Genomic DNA, 19,083 nt, shown 5'->3' with positions numbered 1-19,083 from the left:
ATCGATGTGGCGCACTGCTAAGTGGGAACGATCGTGAAGTGCGTTCAACTCATCATAATTTTGTGCAGAGCGAAATGTATCGTGTCATGGAAATGTCACCATTTCGACTCAACCACTGCTGTCAGCAGAGAAGATAAAATCATATTTGTCAGTAAATTACATCCGCCCTCTGTACAGTAGATGCTTCAGTTTGTGATAAGACATGCTACATGTTGGTGACTGTCTCAGTCTATGTTTAGTCAAATTCAGTAAGCGCTGCAGTGCTGTGATTGAATGAAGTGAAAGTTTCGGTGAGCTGCAGTTGTCAGTCATGTCAGTAATGACAATCTCGGTAAGCCATTTTTTTTTTACTGTTTTGGAAAGGTGCCTTGTTCAAATGCCTCTTCTTAAAGCCCTTTTACACAAGATTAATTTAGTAAATTGTAACATGGTTGTAACATTATCTGATTATGCAAAATGTATCTCGTGTAAAAGTTGAATTCTGTCTACAACCAGGTGTAAAAGTTGAATTCTGTCTACAACAAACAACACAACTCAACTGAGTACTGTGTCAGTCATGACTGTCCAACAAGTTCTCTTGCTAAATCTTGTTAAAATAAAAAATAAAACATTGCTACTTTTTATTACAACCATAGTTAAGCAGGGGACCCCAGTTAAATTGCTGTCATGTGAGTCACTTTATGTTCTTAAAAAAGTCCAGTTAGTGCATAACTTCGAGATAATGAAGCTGACGCTCGCAGAGTTTCTTTGCAAAATTGTGATCAGATCAGTGAATTCCTTTGTATGCGAGCCGCCAGTTAAAGTAAAACTTAATATTCTGTTTTACCCATTTATTGAATAATTATTTAGCTGAGTTGAGTGAACAATTACTGTTTTGTGTTGGATTTATAAATCCTTTATAAAGTTAATAACCTCATGTCAATTGTTTCAAAAACTTGCAGTTTCCTGTCACCACCTAGCCCCCCTTGTTGAGCTGTTAATGGCTCCGCTTTTAACATCGGTCTCATCACTGTCACCATTACAGCCCACCTTTGATACATGTCTTAAACGCTAAGTTTTCAAAGGTCGTAAAATGCGAGGTAGTTTGATTGCAAATTTCTCCCATTTAAAAAACGTCCAATACTACTCCAACATACCTCATTTTATTCCTTACATTTGTGGAATTACTATGACACATCACAGGGCTTACTAAATGATGATTTTGTCCAGATGTGATGATTTGAAAATTGGTCCAAATAAACGTGTACAAAAATTACATTTAACGTGACATGTTCTTGGGCTTGTTCTTGTGTATGCACAATGTTTTACCCTTTCGGTAATATTTGTATAAAAGTACAAGTTCTCATGGGAACAATAAATGCCTCTCGTTTAACGGCTACGCTAATTTTTATGGCGAATATTTTTGTGCACGGATAAAATGGACACAATAGCTTTTCAAGGCTTTTGTCTGGCTCAATGATCATACTGATTAAATGCGAAGGCGTTAATTTTCGACAATGTCATCATAAATAATGATCAATTTCCTGTTTACTAATGAGCGTTTTTTTTCGTAAGAGCTAAATTATTTCATCATCGTTAGCTTCGACAAGTCAACTGTGAAGGGAGAATTAATAACGATCTATAACAACTAGATTAACAAATGCGTAGACCTACTTATGACTATCAAGTTTTCTTTTGATGTTCCTTTTTTTTCTACAAACACAAGCTAGCGAGGTTTCCTCGTACCGCATACAGTGTATCGCTATAGGCGGCTGGGCGGTACAGTGGCTAAATGGATAAGGACAGGAAAAAAAGAAAAAGGGACTTAAAAAGGATACAGGACAGGAAAATAATAAACTGAACAGGAAAAGACTCGAAACAGGGTATAAATGGGACTGGGAATGAACCACTAGCGGGACCGCGTGAAACCAAACAACATAGACGGGACCGACAAATAAAAAGAAACAGGAAAAAAGACGGCAAGTGTACGATTTCTCAAAGCACTAAAAGGTTCGTCCTGACTCCGAGTGTCCTCCACTTGCAATGACTTCTAGCGGGTGCCGCAACGGGGTATAATGGGACTGGGAAAGAACCACTAGCGGGACCCGCGCAAAAATGGAAAACTTTATAGGCATACAGTGGCAAGCAAAGAACAATGCCAACGCACGGAGTCGCAGGGACGAAGGCACACGGAGGCGCAGGTTAGATATGGGACAAGAGAGGGAACAAGGTGGGGCAGGGGACGGGGGAACGGCAAAACAATTAACGGGCCGAGGATATCATAGGCCCTACGGGAAAGTAAAAGAACCAACTTATAAACGATACGGATACATGAATGAAAGTAATACACTGAACGTCAAAAACAACCTGGGATATAAACGGGACTGGGAATAAACCACTAGTGGGACCCTTGCGAAACTGGCAAATATGGATGGGATCGACAAATTAATGATGAGAAACGGAAAAAAAGGGCAAGTGTACGATTTCACAAAGCACTACAATTCGTTTTTTAAAACTTAGGGTGGGTGGTTTGCCCTGGTGATTTGTATTGTGACCATTCCCTCCGCTTACCCCCCCCCCCCCCCCCCCCCCACATTATTCATCTGAACAAAATTATTCCTGCATCAGTTGTTGTAATGTTGTCTGTTACTGACACTGAATAGTGACAAATCCAGTTGTTTATTTCACCGGACTCGGTTGGAAGTTGATATAATTAATATTTACACCGGTATCCTTTTCTTTGAATCTCCCCTACAGAGTATGCACTTAGTGTGGCATGAAATCTGAACACCACATGAAGCTGTCTTTAAGTTTCCAAGAAAAACTTAAGTCCCCATCGACGGCCTTGGACTGCAAGCAAGATGGAAATGCAGTCAGTACAGCGGCCTGTGACGGTCTTTCTATACAACACCCTAAAGGGGGAACTGATCTGTATGGATTACACCGAAAATCTTACAGCAGAGGCTCTTTGTATCTTCTGTGCAAAAAGGTGTAGAATCCCTCGCTTGAGCACAAATCTTTACGCTATTTACGACGGCAACAAGAAACTCTGGCTATCCCCTGGGGCTAAAGTCTACCCAGAGGATGTCGGCCTGACGTTCCGGATGCGGTTTCACATGTCTAAGTCGCCGATGAATATCACGTCCCTTGATAAGAACGTTGTTGGGTACCTGTTTGCGCAGTACCATCATGACTTCTATCTGGATAAGATTCCTAAGATTACCATGGAAGAGACGCTTGGACTGGTCGTCCTGGACATAGTGCGCTATGCCAACGAGAAAAATATAAGCGTTCAAGCGTGTCTGGGGCGGAAGCACTTCAGGAAGTTTCTACCAAACTCGCTCTCCAAGAAGCTGAATATTTTGGACAAGTGGAAACTTAAAAAGAAAGTGAGCAATTTATATTTATTCTAAGTACATGTAAGGTACTCAGGAAGATTTGCATGCCTTTTTGTGTACTTGATGGTTACTTGGCCTGGGCAACTAGTGCGACTAATGTCGTAGTCGTGACTATTGATTGCTTGTAGTTGAGTCGAGACTACCCTTTTCCAATTACCTGTCTTGGTTAATCGTGCTGCTGCGACTGCTACAAAAATAGTTGCGACTACTACAAAAATAGTTAGTGGTGACCACTTGTTTGATGAAACAATTGTGTCGCTCATGACTATTCATGACTACATACATGTACATGTTCAGTACTTATATTAAGTTATTTATGAAACACAATAAGACATCAGTGAGACAATCCTTCATTTCCCTTTTTATAGCGTGAATTTTGTTAGTGCACTTTTGGCAAAAAAGCTAAAGGTGCAATTAAAAATTAGTCACGACTAGTGTCGAAGTCGCGACTATTTGCGGCGTGACTATTCGAGTAGTAAATTTCATTATAACACATCTCTTGCTTGTTCTGTATTCTGGTTGGCTGAAACACGGTCACATGGGATGAACTAATATAGTCTAGTGCTTTGCGGGAACTAGTACCCGAGCGGGCACTAGTCTTTGAAAATAGTGCCCGGTTACAGCGCCCTCTCTTGACTTGAACCGTGAACAGCAACTACAAAACTTCCTTTCTTTTCCAGATGTCTGTTCTTATTTGACAATTAAGACCGAGCTGTGTTATAAAACACATATTGACTGGCATAATTCTGTAACTAGTGTATACGTCTATTCCCCCACGGGCCTATGAGTGACCAGAAGAGGGGCCTATTTCCTTCAGCCTCAGGAAATAGGTCCCTCTTCTGGTCACTCAAAGTCCCTCGGGGGAATAGACGTATACTAGTTACCGAATTATGCCAGTCAATATGTGTATACTAGTCCCCCTGGCATAATGGTTACCAGTGCTAAGAAATGGAAACTTGCTAAGTAAGCACAAAATCGGCTGTCAAGAAGCTCAATGAAATAAGACCCTGGACCCATATTCATGGAGCTGCTAATTAAAAAACACAAAAAGTAGCACATCAAGATTATGCGTACAAGCCAAGGAAATGTGTCGTACCATTTAATATTGGTATCATTTCTGCTAAGCAGGAAATTGTTAAGCAATATTTCTGCTTAAATACCAGATGTAAATCTCGACCGTAGGCTCAAAAAGATAAAAGGAGTGAAAGGTTGTCAAATTAAAAGAAAATGTCTGGATTGAGGTACATACATGTACGAGTACAAATGGTAAGTCATGCATTTGATTGAATAACTCAGGGATCAGATACAATAATAGTTCAGATTTTTTCTTAATTCAGACTTTCTTAGAACTCGACCATGTGTTTTTCCCCTCCAAATTAAAAAGTCATGCTCTTTGGTCTACTTTTCTATATGTGTGTAGCACTAGAAGGATACTCTGGTTACTGTATACATATAGTAATACAGTACATGTAATATGTATTCCCAAAGGCTTATTTTCATGTACATGTAGTCGTGGCGGAATGATTAACCAAGTAGTTGAAAAATGGTAGTCACGACTTGACTTACATGATATACGTAGCAACAAAAAGATGTGACGACAGGACACTAGTTGCACTAGTCACCCAGGCTTAATGTGTACACCTCCGAAGGTCTGGATCCCAGTTTTAGACTTTTTTTGTACATGTAAAGTGCTCACATCCCTGGTTAAAGGGTATGGGTACTTTTTGTAGGACATAAAACACAATGTCCACAGATTTAAATTAAAGCCGTTGGACCCTTTCGGTAAACAGTGTTGTCCAAGGCCCACACTTTGTGTACCACAACTTCTATATCAAATAACAAACCTGTGAAAATTTAGGCTCAATCGGTCATCGGAGTCGGGAGAAAACAACGGAAAAACCCACCCTTGTTTCCGCGCGTTTCGCCGTGTCATGACATGTGTTTCAAATAAATCCGTAATTCTCGTTAACGAGAATTTATATTGTTTTGCTGTTTTCTCAAAAAGTAAAGCATTTCATGGAATAATATTTCAAGAGAAGTCTTTCACCATTGCCTTCTGTAAACCCTGTAAGTTATTTGTAAATCTGTGAACTTTTTTTTTTTTTTCTGAACCGAAAGGGTCCAATGGCTTTAAACTTACACAGTTTGAAGAGAAAGGGTAATAGAACGCTTTACCTTAAAATATTACTACGTACATGTAGCTGAGGCGCTGTTAGCTTTTGAGAAATGAGTAAAACGTTGTCACGAAAATACGTTTTACATGCTAAGATAATTTTTGCCTATAAATTAATGGCCTGACGTTTCGACCCTAGAGAAAGCCTTTGAGAAAGACTCTCAGGCCCGTATGCTTCGTTTTTGAAAGGGCAAGGGCACTAAGGCATTTTCTCTTTGGCAAAGGGCACCCTATGAGGAAATTGTAAATTTCTACTGGAGCATTTCAAGGGCACCAAGGCAATGGCAAGGGGCAACGGAGGCAATCGCCTTCGTTGCCTCCGTGAAGTGTCAGGCCTGGACTCTGCTAGGGTCCAAACGTCACGCCATTTACTATTTTTTTGCATTTATAACCTCAGTCCTTTTGGTTAGTAAGTTGTTTGCAACAGCCTGACAGCTAATTCCATTTTCTCACTTGTTATAGATGCTATGTCAGATTTTTGGCCCCAAACATTAAAAAATAGATTTTTTTTTTAGTGAATGAGGTATTTCAAAGAGTATCACCCGCTCCGTCTAACGAAAAAAAGTTTTAACTTTTACTTTTAATGGTGAGGAACCATGACAAAAATTAAAAACGTTTCTAATAAAACACATTTATAGAATTGGTCACGTGATATATTGTCGGGATCCCGACTAAAACTAATTTTGAGCACTTTATTTCACTGCTACTAATAATTGGCGGACTTTTTCGAGCAATGGCTCAAATGAAAGCTTGTAACTTTCTCGACCCCCATCAAAATACCTATTGATTTTTAAATCAAAATTTTTGGGTCAAATCGGCCAAAAATCTGACATAGCATCTTTAAATTACTAGGCCTAATTTCTCAAAAAAAATACAGCACCTCAGTAAAAGTCTAAGGAAAGGTTTCTACAATCAATGTTTTCAAACTGTGTCAGTTTAATGTAAATCTGTGGACAATGTGTTTGTGTCCGACAAAAAGTACCCAGACCCTTTTAAAATGTTTTCGTGATTATTGTTGTCTCCTGCTGTTTCTTTTCAGGTTGCCAGATCTTGGGAGGTACATGTACATTGAAATGATTGCATTTACACCTTTTTGATAACCACTGGAGTTATAATAGTATACACATACATGACATAGCGAATGTTTATGAGTGCAATGGTGCGAATATGTTCATGAGTTGAAAGATGGAGTGTTCTATTCAACGAGGCGGAGCCGAGTTGAATGGAACATTCCAGCTTTCAACGAATGAACATATTCGCACCATTGCACGAATGAAAAACATTCATTATTTGTTTTATATAACATCCAAGTAGAACTTTGTCATTTTGATTGAAAGAAACAACTTTCAAAACAAACAATTTCAACTGTAGAAGCCGAATGCTAGTAATTTTACTATGCCTTCTTGCAGTAACACCTGCTGCGTTACCAAAGACACGCGCACGCAGTGATGTTTTTACTCAGCTTTTTCGTTCCATCCGAAAAGTACCATTGCACGCTGGCAGCGTGCCAGCGTGCAATGGTACTTTTCGGATGGAACGAAAAAGCTTGGCGAGTGACTCAGCGTGCAATGGTACTTTTATTTGCTATCACGTGACGGACAATCCTCCAATCAAATGGCAAGGATCTGCTTGGGTGTTATATAAATTCCAATAACCTTTTTCTACCAGAGAATCTATAAAATTATTCTAGAAAACATTAAGATCTGGATCCCAGTTTCAAACTTTTTGTGAGCACTGACTAGCACCCCTGGTTAATGTTTTCATGCTAACCACTGGAGTTATAGATTCCAAGGAGCTTCTTTCTACCCGAGAATCTGAAAAAGTATTCTCAGAATGCTAAATGCCCGGTTACACAGGCCTCCATTTATAACGAGAACAAAAACGATAATGTTAAAAATGCACGCCCCTTGATTGGTTGATTAAGCGTTGGCTAGATTCCAAGGAGCTTTTGCTAGCCGACTCCTAAGATTTGTGTTGTCAGTACTAACCCTCATCTCTTTATAAATAACAATTCAGATCAGGGAAAGCCTTGAGGAGTTCCGTCGCTGCGATCAGGATGTCATTAATGTTTTCGTGATGTTTGTTATCTCCTGCCTTGCTAACCACTAGAGTTATAGGGCCTACATGTAGATTCCAAGGAGTATTTGCTAGCCGACTCCTAAGATCTGGATCCCAGTTACAGATTTTTGTTGTTAGTGCTAACCCTCATCCCTTTATTACAATTCAGATCAGGACAAGCCTTGACGAGTTCCGTCGCTGCGATCAGGATGTCAACAACTGCCACATGATGTTCCTTATCTCACTGATGGAGGAACATGAAACATGGGGCGTGGAGGAGTTTGAAACGGTCAAAGGTCAGAAGTTTGAGGTCAGCATAACGTACAAGGGAGTAAAACAGACTTCACCAGCCGACCAGGTACAATACAGCTAAGACTCTGTCACGTGCCAAGTGACCGGTACCAAGTTCATGGCCCTGCTTACCGCTGAATTCTGCGCTTACATTCACCATAGCAGGCCTGTATGCTTCGTTTTTGAAAGGGCGAGGGCACCAAGGCATTTTTTCTTTTGGCAAAGGGCACCCTATCAAACTTATGAGGAAGCTGTTAACTTCTACTGGAGCATTTCCTGGGCACCATGGCAATGGCAAGGGGCAATGGAGGCAATCGCCTCCGTGCCTCCGTGAAGTGATCAGGCCTGCGCTTACATGGCAAGCACCCGAATGCAAGCGCCAACTTTCTGTGCTAGCTGTGTAAGCATAGAATGCCCCTAGTACAGTACGAACCCGCACTTGTAAGCCAAAATTCCCCGCTTACCTGTGAAATACCCTTGAAGTACATGTAAGTACATAGTTCTCTGTTTCCGCAAGCGCAGATTCTTTGCTTATAAATACATAAATGGTAAGCAGAACCATGAAATTGGGCCATATTTTTTAGTTTAGGTTTTTGTCAGGTGTTAACCCATTAGTCCCTGCACCGCCCGAGTTTGCTGGATTCCAATTTCTCAAGATTCTTGCAGTAAATTACTGGAATCGTAGTTCAAATTTTTAAAGATAGCCATGGCTTAATGTGTAAGCACAATTTTTACCCTTTCGGTAATATTTGTATAAAAGTACAAGTTCTCATGGGAACAATAAATGCCTCTCGTTAAACTGCTACTGTAATTTTTATGGCGAATATTTTTGTGCACGGATAAAATGAACACAGTAGCTTTTCAAGACTTTTGTCTGGCTCAATGCTCATACTGATTACATGCGAAGGCGTTAATTTTCGACAATATCATCATAAATGATGAACAGTTTCCTGTTTACTAATGAGCGTTTTATTTTTCGTAAGAGCTAAATTACTTCATCATCATTAGCTTCGACAAGTCAACTGTGAAGGGAGAGTTAATAACGATCTATAACAACTAGATATATTAACAAATGCATAGACCTACTAATGACTATCGAGTTTTCTTTTGATGTTCCTTTTTTTCTACAAACACAAGCTAGCGAGGTTTCCTCGTACTGCATACAGTGTATCGCTATAGGCAGCTGGGCGGTACAGTGGCTAAATGGTTAAAATTATACAAATCCCCCAAAGCAGGTGGATCTGAGTGAAACGTCCTCTTCTATTCCTTGTTTTCCCGGCATATCATACAGTGTGTGCACATGTAAAACAAATAATTATGGGAATAAAAGGGTAGCGACGAGTTCGTAATCGGCCGTTTAAAACCAGTGCTCAGGGTTGTGGCCGTATCGCACGGCCACGACCCTGCAAGGTGTTTAATCAGCCGTTTAAGAACGAGTCACTACTCTTTTTATTCCCATTCATAAATGCCATTTGGGTTAACACAGTATTTATTAGGCATAATACAGTAGGAAACTCTGTAAAAACTTATCTGTTTTCCGATGCCTTGAGCTCTGTACGTTTGGTGCATTTTTATGAGACAGTTTTCAGATTAGACATTTGTGCACGTAGTAATGCATCCGGTGGCTAACATGGCACGGCGAGATCGATCACCCTTTGCTACATGTACGTATGGTTGTGGGCTAACCCGCACAATTCTATCCGATAACAACCGGTTATAAACAGCTCCAGCTAGTCGTTATCAACCATTTAAGCACCCCTTCGTGACACGCTCTCAACCAATAGGAATATAGCGAAACTGTCTGGGGTATTTATGAATATATTTATTTTACAAAAGACATCAAGAAAAAAATCAAGTAGAATGCTCTAGATTGTACAGTAGGGCTTTTTTAAAAGCAAAATTAACACCAAATAAAAATGTTTGAAGACCTTATTTTAATTCAGCTTTGACCTAACTTGCAAAGTTTGGGTCCTGAATGCCCCACAGTTTTGGGAAAAAACCCAGGGAGAGCCATGCTTGTATTGAGTAGCAATTGCTTTTGAGTTGTGAAGCGTTTTCTGGATCTGGATATATTCTCAACGCTCTTATTAGAGCCAAACAAGAAGAGAGAAGACAATGAAGAAATTTTTAGTTGTATGTACTATGTATGTGGGAGGAAAACCCCCGAGAATTATTCCAGGGAATATCCATACCGTCAAGTACCGTCAATCCACATAGTGCTCTCGGTGGGATTTGAACCAGGGGTCCCACAGGTGGAAGGCAAGGAAAGACACCACTACATCAACCTGTTTTGTTTTGCTATAGGCCTGCTGTAAATAGGGAAAGCGTTCGCTGTACTACTTGTGTAGTTTTCTCAATTAGACATAAATCCACCTGTCAGTTTTTAAACGACACTGGATAAATTGTGCCTGGCACCATATGTTTTTTCCAATTTGCAATGATGGCCCGTTAGGACCCATCGGAGAGTTTTCACTTTTTATCCTTCATTGTACACTTTTTATAGAATCCAATCACCAAACTTGATTGCACGAGCAAATTTTGGACCTCACTACTCAAGAGAACATTTTAGTTGACTTGATTTATTTTGTTACGACCCTGTTTGTCTCACAGGCAAGTAATTATTTTTTTTATGAGCGAAAAAAAAAAGGCCTCTTTGTAATTTGCAATTTTTTTTATTGTTTATCCCAGACGAAAAACTTTTGTACTTTTTACTTGTCCTTTTTAAAGACACTGGACACTAGTGGTAATTGTCAATGGTCAAAGACTTGCTTCTCACTTGGTGTATCTAAACATAGATGCATAAAATAACAAACCTGTGAAAATTTGAGCTCAATTGGTCGTCAAAGTTGTGAGATATGAATGAATGAAATTAAAAAACGCCCTTGTCACACGAAGTTGTGTGCTTTTAGATGCTTGATTTCGACACCTCAAAATCTACTTCTGAGTTCTTGAAATCAAATTCATAGAAAATTACTTCTTTCTCGAAAACTACGTAACTTCAGAGGGAGCTGTTTCTCAAAATGATACTATCAACAGCTCTCTATTTTTCGAGTAATTATTACCAATAGTGTCCACTGCCTTTAAAAAGGTTTCACAGGATTGGTAGAGCTGACCAGACAGTCAGAGACAGGGTTCATGCTTTTGTGTGATCAACCATAGCACATGTAGCATGAAATAACAAACCTGTGAAAATACCGGTTTAATGCACTGAATTGTCAGCGCACATTCTCAAAATAGTTGTAAGCATAGAAACTAGCGTGGTAACAAACAATGAATAGCTGTTGATAGTACACAACATTGCGAGAAACGGCTCCCTCTGAAGTGACTAGATGTAATACTAGTATAATTGGGAAAGAGGTGTGCTTGTAAATTCTCACTCAAATTCTCCCTTCAGCTGAAGCCTTTTGTCGTGCATCTGAAAGTACACAAAATAATGCAACAAGGATGTTTTGTCTTTCATTATTCTCTTGCAACATCAATGACCAATTAAGCCCAAATTCTCACAGGTTTGTTATTTAACGCATGTTTGTATACACCAAGTGAGAATACTGGTGTTTGACAACAAACAAAGGTGTCCAGCCGTCGATTTCGGCAAACTCTTCCTAACTTAGGATTAATCTTAGGACTTAGGACGAGTCCCAGCCTTGCACTGTAGCATGCAGACCTTAAGATTAATCCTAAGTTAGGACGAGTTACTTGCCCTAACTCGAGTTAGGATTAATCCTAGGGTTATGTGAAATCGGCTGCTGTGCCTTTAAAGGAATTTAACAGAATTGGCAGATGCTTTGTTCTTTGATAACCGTTAAAATAGATAATTATTGTATTTATTATGATTACTATTATGTTCATTTTTCCTTCAAACTCCCACATTTCAGGCCAGGTTTTTCAAGCTATTTTTTGAAGACATTCTAAGTGTTGGGATGATGGCATCTCATGCGCCAGGATCCACTAACTGGATTGTTCTAGTCAACCAACGCGAAGGACAACCAAAGGTTTGTACAGTATTTTTTATTGCCAACCAATGGGAGACTTTTGGGGGGTGCTATTTCAGAGTTCTGCGCTAGCTCATACTACGGATGTACTAGCAGAATACTGAGCATGTGTGCGCTTGCTCAGAGCTGCAAACAACATGAACAAAGACCATTATGTCTGCTGCCGCTAGTGTCTCAAAATTCTCCCATTATACAGGGTGTCAGAGTCAAAAAGAAGTTGACCGGGATTGGCCATGTTTTTCAAAACAAACAAGTGACACTTAAAAGTTCAGTATTACATTTAAAGCATATTTAACGAGCACTCTCACTGCTTATTACATTATGAGGGGGAAAAAAAGAATGAGATAAATTAATTTGTCGGAGGAGTAAATTGTCTATTTGAATAAAGGTACTCATTTTGCAAGCTGTCCACGGAATACTTGACAAAACAAATGAATTACTTGTTTATATCCTTTGCTTCTTACTAAATCATATGTTTAGATATAGTCAAGCACTAATAGTCAATTGACAGCTACAAACAAGAGTTCTTTCAATAAAGGGAAGGTACACGTTTGGTAATTACTCAAAACAAATATTAACTTAAAAACTGACTTGGTAACGATCATTGGAGAGCTGTTGATAGTCTTTAGACATTGTGGGAAACGACTTCCTCTGAAGTATAAAAAAACGTAGTATTTGAGAAAGAGGTAATTTCTCACTAGTAAAATAATAAAAGACTTCTAGCTAGAAGTCTTTTATTCCTATCTGAAAGCACACAAACTCGTCCAACAAAAGTGTTTTTGTCTCATTGTTTTCTCACAACTTCGATGATCAATTGACATGTAGCTCAAATTTCCACAGGCTTGTTATTTTATGCTTATAAATGTTGGGATACACCAAGTGAGAAGACTGGTCTTTGACAATTACCAAACGTGTGCATTCCCTTTAAACACCCCCACATGATGCCCTCTTGACCAATCAGAATGGATAAACTGTCTTATACGTGTAGGTATGTATTATTGCTTGTTTAGTATCTGGTTTTAAGTGTCAGTTGTTGTTTTGTTTTTCAAATCATAATCTCGGTCAACTTCATTTTGACTCACGCTGTATGTATTGTAAACATGGTACGTTACAACCTATTTCACAGCGTTTGTCTGTAGCCAAATCATAATCTCGGTCAACTTCATTTTGACTCACGCTGTATGTATTGTAAACATGGTACGTTACAACCTATTTCACAGCGTTTGTCTGTAGCCAAATCATAATCTCGGTCAACTTCATTTTGACTCACCCTGTATGTATTGTAAACATGGTACGTTACAACCTATTTCACAGCGTTTGTCTGTAGCCAGCCTCTGTCTTTTCTGCAGATTATATTTTTATGGGAATTTTGTCGACAGTGTGTTCGACCTACATTACATATGTAGTTTCTCTTTAGAATGTTTGAGCGTGAAACCAGACTTTCTGTTTTTTTCTCACCCATATATGACACTCCTACATGTACATGTACGTACATCAAGGGAAATTTGAACCTGCAACTTGTGAAAAGTGCAAACGTTTGCGTGTTACATCGAACCTGTATCCATGGTATCGCACACCATGACAGAAGCAACTTTAGCTTCTAGTTTTCTTTTGGTTTCGGTTTGGTTTCACATTGAATCTATCAGCAGCCTTTTCTCTATCCCATGGGTTATCACACTAGTACTGTTAAAGGCAGTGGACACTATTGGTTATTACTCAAAATAATTATTAGTAAAAATGTTACTTGGTAATGAGTAATGGGGAGAGGTTGATAGTATAAAACATTGTGAGAAACAGCTCCCTCTGAAGGAATGTAGCTTTTCGAGACAGAAGTAATTTTCCACGAATTTGATTTTGAGACCTCACAGATTTAGAATTTGAGGTCTCGAAATCAAGCATCTGAAAGCACACAACTTTGTGTGACACGGGTGTTTGTTTCTTTCATTATTATCTCGCAACTTCGACGACCTATTGAACTCAAATTACCACAGGTTTGTTATTTTATGTATACATGTATGTTGAGATACACCAACAGTAAAGGCTTGTCTTTGACAATTACCAATAGTGTTCAGTGTCCTTCATCTTTAATAAGGCATTGAACGCTATTATACACATATTGACTGGCAATGAGGTACATTCAGTACTGGGTATATTGTACGTCTATTCCCCCGTGGGACTTTGAGTGACCAGAAGAGGGGTCTATTTCCCGAGGTCGAAATGGTCCCTCTTCTGGTCACCCAGAGGCCCGAGGGGAAACATACATTGTAGACGTGCACTAGCTACCGAATATGCCAGTCAATATGTGTTTTATAAAATACCTCGGCCTTATAATGTGAAATAAGAAAAGAAATTTGGAAAAGAAATAAAGTTTTTGTTGTTGCTGTTCACGGTTCACGTCAATAGAGGGCGCTGTAACCAGGCGCTATTTTTAAAGACTAGTGCCCAGTTGGCACAATTCCCGCAAAACATGCATGCCCAACCACTAGACTATAATTAATTCACCCCCTGTGACTGTGTTTCAGCCAACCAGAATACAGAACAAGCCAGAGGTTGTGTTATAAAAATAAATAGTAAACTTGCGGGTAAAAAACATGTGTCAATCTCTTTTCTGTGAGTGTTGGCTCTGAGAATTTTTTTTTAGCATAAATACTTACTTTGCAATAACAGGCATTGAAGAGCTGTTGATAAAACATTGTAAGAAACGGCTCCCTCTGAAATGATAGTTTTTGAGACAGAGGTAATTAGCCTGCCATGCCTGAAGCCTTTTTTAGGCATCTGAAAGGACACAAATTAGTGCATCGTGAGCGTTTTCTTTTATTATTCTCTTGCAACTTATTGGGATGTCAGACAATTTCAGACAATTAGTTACAATTGATTTAACCTTGCAATGCCCCGCCCCTCTTTACACTCCTGCCATTGGTTACTGCATCATGCTGAACTTTAGGGAAGCGTGTGGACGTCATACGTTGTAAATGGTTTATTATTTGAAAATACATAAAAGACATCACAATCGGTTCTTGGATTGCATTGCATCTTAATTTACATTAAACTAAACATACATTCGAAAATTACTATAACAAAGTTTGGCTTGTTTTTTTTTCTAAACTGCTGATCAGTATGGTTGAGTTTGATGGACTCTGTACTGTACTTTGTACTTCGTTTTATTCTGCATATTAATATCCATGCTATAACACTGGCTTAAATTCTTTGATTATGAATTGTATGCGTTGTACGTGCACTTGTGTAGAGTTGACATGGTTTGTACAATCACGTACATTGTACACAAAAGTGTTGAGGTTTCTATTTCTCGCATCCAATTTCATTGATAATCCGTTTTCATTCACAAGCCTTTTGTGTTTTCAAAATTGCTGTGTGGTTTCACTTCGATACATTTCACACACATATTGAACGTAGGTCTTCGTGTCAATCCGTGTTAAATCTATGTTAGAAACAGTTTAAAATTTAACTGAGTATAACAAAAACAGTTTGGGGCGTGTTGTACTTGTTCATCTGTTGAAAATTCATGTTCTTTAAATTTACAGCCTTCATTTTATTTTCAAGTACATACATACGGTGCATGTATGTAGTGGAACTTACTTAGTCTGTGTAATTTTGGTAACATTAAAAAAAAGTTGTACAATGTATGCTCAAGGGTATTTTATTTTTTAAAGACTTCCATTGAATTTCTGGGTAGTTTTTAGCAGTCCCCCCATCTTGAAACCAAGCATAACCGAGCTAACAAGTGATGCCGTTTTGGTCTGGACAGCCTGTTTCCCCCTTCAACTGAACATGAAAGCGCTCAACCAATGACCAATAAGCTCAAACACGTTTGTGGTTGGGGTGCACTTTTTAATGAGTATACATTATATAGGCATATGTACGTATGTATGTCTTGATTAATAGTTGCCGTCACTTACAGTGTGATTTGTTGTTAAAAAGCAATCGCGAAACCATTAGAGTGGAACAAGCCATCCGTGTACATGTACATGTAGCATAACGGTCTGAATGAAGGATTCATGACATGACTGATCGACTTGAAAATCATCTGGAAATTGAAAAAAAAAGAAAAAATTAATTGGATGAGTAACATTGCAAAGAAAATTGTTCTGTACAGTAATATAGGCCTACTGTGTGCATGTGTTTCCAGTGTGCTCTCCATGCCGTTTGGGTAATGGATTGTTACATGTACAAATTACAGCTCAATGACTTGCGTGAAGATTAGCAAAAAAAAGGAAATCAAAAAGAGATGGCGTTGACTGAAGACAACCTCTCGCACCACTACTACGACTAAATGTACTACATATTACTACTACTAATATACTACATGTAGTATTACTACTAATAAAGACTTGTATTGCGCACACCATACATGTTTATCCCTGTAGTCCCTGCACCGCCCGAGTTTGCTGAAATCCAATTTCTCAAGATTCTTGCAGTAAATTACTGGAATCGTAGTTCAAATTTTAAAAGATAGCCATGGCTTAATGTGTATGCACAATTGTTTACCCTTTCGGTAATATTTGTCTAAAAGTACAAGTTCTCATTGGAACAATAAATGCCTATCGTTAAACGGCTACGGTAATTTTTATGGCGAATATTTTTGTGCATGTATAAAATGAACACAGTAGCTTTTCAAGGCTTTTGTCTGGCTCAATGCTCATACTGATTAAATGCGAAGGCGTTAATTTTCGAAAATATCATAAAAAACAGTTTCCTGTTTACTAATGAGCGTTTTATTTTTCGTAAGAGCTAAATTATTTCATCATCATTAGCTTCGACAAGTCAACTGTGAAGGGAGAATTAATAACGATCTATAACAACTAGATATATTAACAAATGTGTAGACCTACTAATGACTATCGAGTTTTCTTTTGATGTTCCTTTTTTCTACAAACACAAGCTAGCGAGGTTTCCTCGTACCGCATACAGTGTATCGCTACATGTATATGCGGCTGGGCGGTACAGTGGCTAAATGGTTAAATCCAACCTGCTGGGTGTTCAAGCTGCAGTAAAACCCACAACAAATGAAAGAAAATATACAAACTAAATTAGTCTTTGAAACCTATGACATAAGATATAGTTTTGAGAAAAGAGTTGAATTTTTGTGGTACAAAGACAAGATCTAACATGTCTAAGATTAAGAGAGTTCCAGATGATGGCCAAAAAAGACATGTCGCCCCAGGCATGCCGGGACTGTCGAGACTGGGTACATTGTTCATACAAGTTGTAACCACCATAGGATCGGTAACAAATCTGTGAAAATATGGGCTCATCTGGTTGTTGAAGTTGCAAGAAAATAATGTTAGAAAAAAGAAAATACAAATTGTGTGCTTTCAGATGCCTGAAATTTAAATATTTTTGTGAGAAATGACCCCTTTCTTAAAAACTATGTTACTTGAGAGGGAGTCGCTTCTCATAATGTTTTATACTATCAATAGCTCTCCACGTTACCAAGTAATTTTTTATGCTAATTTCTAGTTTACCAATTGTGTCCAGTGCCAATTAAAAAAAGCCATTTTTGGAAGTGAAACTATAGATAGGCTATCAATACTTATTTTGAGAAATTACCAAATGTCCAATGTCTTTAATTATCCATTAAATCTATTTTTTTCAATTTTTTTCCAGGAGTTTTTGATGGAATGTAAAGAAGACGCCGAGTCAGTAGTTTCCCTTATCGATGGCTACTGTCGTCTTCAGGTCGACTTCTATCATTACCTTTGTCCCGAGTGTGCACCGCCCTCGCTTGTTCAATTAGTCAAAAACAGATGTCACGGACCAATCCCGTAAGTTAATGGTTTCATTAGTTTCTCTTTTCACTTGTTCTGAACTTAACTTTTGTGCCACCCTCGTTGATTTTTGTATGCGTCTTGATCGGTTTCCTGAGATATGCGCATTCTGTACATTGTGTCCATCTAAAGCCATGTTCCCATTTGCCTTTTTTAATTTTTTTTTTATTTATAAGTACCTCAACTTTCTGTAGAATGACAAAATAAAATCCAATTGTTATAGGTAAGCTGCCCTCCCTGTCATGCTTGTCAACTTACCGCGATCGTGATTTAAAACTAGCAGGCCAAAGGAGGTCGCGGCATAACAGGGTTGCTAAAAAGTCCAATGGGCTTTGCCTTGTAAACCTACAATGACCTACCGCGACCACGCTGTAAAATGCTACGCAATTGTCGCGGAATATTTAAGTCCCAAGTGGGAACGCACAGTTGAATTAAACCAAACAGCAAAGGTAACTCCTCTACAAAGTTCAGAACCAAACTATTGCAGTCAATCCAGACCTAAACCTCAACCCAGCAATCCCATGAAATACTACATGTAGATCATTCCACCCAAACAAATATCAGATCATCCCAGGTAGGATACAGTCATTCTCAAACTCATTTTTCCCAAGAACCGTCATCTGGTAGAACTCACTCCCTGGCAACATCATCACCTCCCCTTCAGTTTAGTTTTTCAGGGGAGTGGTGACTGCTCACCTATAAGCAGCAATGAGTCTTTTTTTCTTGCACTTTGTACAAACGCACCCCTGCACCGCTCATGGACAAGTAGTCCCTTGGCTTTACGTCCTGTCTTATGGACCCTACCGAGTATCCAAGTAGAAGTAACTTTCCGCATGGCAGCGAAAGAAAAAGTCCAATCGGGACACTGCTTTAATGTTATTTAATTTTTCATTTTCTTCTTTCACAGTCTATCGTGTGCTAAGAGAAAAATAGAGGACGCCGGCATGGAAGACGGGATTTACCTCATACGACAAAACCCTGAGGATTTCTTCAGCTATTGTCTGACTGTACGAATGGGCGGTGACATTAAAAACTACAAGATTATGGTGAACGAAGGTGAGAACTCGTACTTGTATGCACAGCATACAATAATAATAATGTCTAATAAAAATGTACCAAATGTGTTTCCCTTAAATAATAAAATAATAATAATGAGAACTTATAAAGCGCACAAATCCATCAAAGTGCTCATGGCGCTAAATACAAAGAATAACATTTACATGTACAATAACCAAAATTGAAACGTAAGCCTAAGCTAAGAAGAAATCCAGAACATGTTGAAGAGAAATACAATACAAATGCAATATCAAAGAAAACATCGAAGGGTAGAAATCAAACCATTTTCTCAAATACTTGGTTGAAAAGATGTGTCTTAAGGTTTTTTTCTTAAATTGTGTTAAAGAAAC

The 19,083-nt window shown here is 38.7% G+C and overlaps 1 protein-coding gene across 2 annotated transcripts in view; it reads left to right on the top strand.

The window, feature by feature from the left end:
• The first annotated feature begins 56 nt into the window (after nucleotides 1–56).
• LOC117301348 (tyrosine-protein kinase JAK1-like) overlaps nucleotides 57–19,083 on the top strand; it is a 43,191-nt gene continuing 24,164 nt past the window's right edge. For both annotated transcript variants that reach the window (XM_033785271.1, XM_033785268.1), the window contains exons 1-6: nucleotides 57–331; nucleotides 2,737–3,368; nucleotides 7,778–7,966; nucleotides 11,775–11,891; nucleotides 17,517–17,674; nucleotides 18,585–18,733. In XM_033785271.1, the coding sequence (XP_033641162.1) occupies nucleotides 2,841–3,368; nucleotides 7,778–7,966; nucleotides 11,775–11,891; nucleotides 17,517–17,674; nucleotides 18,585–18,733 (1,141 nt within the window). In that variant the 5' untranslated portion in view covers nucleotides 57–331; nucleotides 2,737–2,840. The remainder of the gene's footprint in view (nucleotides 332–2,736; nucleotides 3,369–7,777; nucleotides 7,967–11,774; nucleotides 11,892–17,516; nucleotides 17,675–18,584; nucleotides 18,734–19,083) is intronic.

This window comes from Asterias rubens, chromosome 17 (assembly GCF_902459465.1).
Source record: "Asterias rubens chromosome 17, eAstRub1.3, whole genome shotgun sequence".
Lineage (NCBI taxonomy): Eukaryota > Metazoa > Echinodermata > Asteroidea > Forcipulatida > Asteriidae > Asterias > Asterias rubens.
This window is presented reverse-complemented; position numbering and strand designations above follow the sequence as displayed.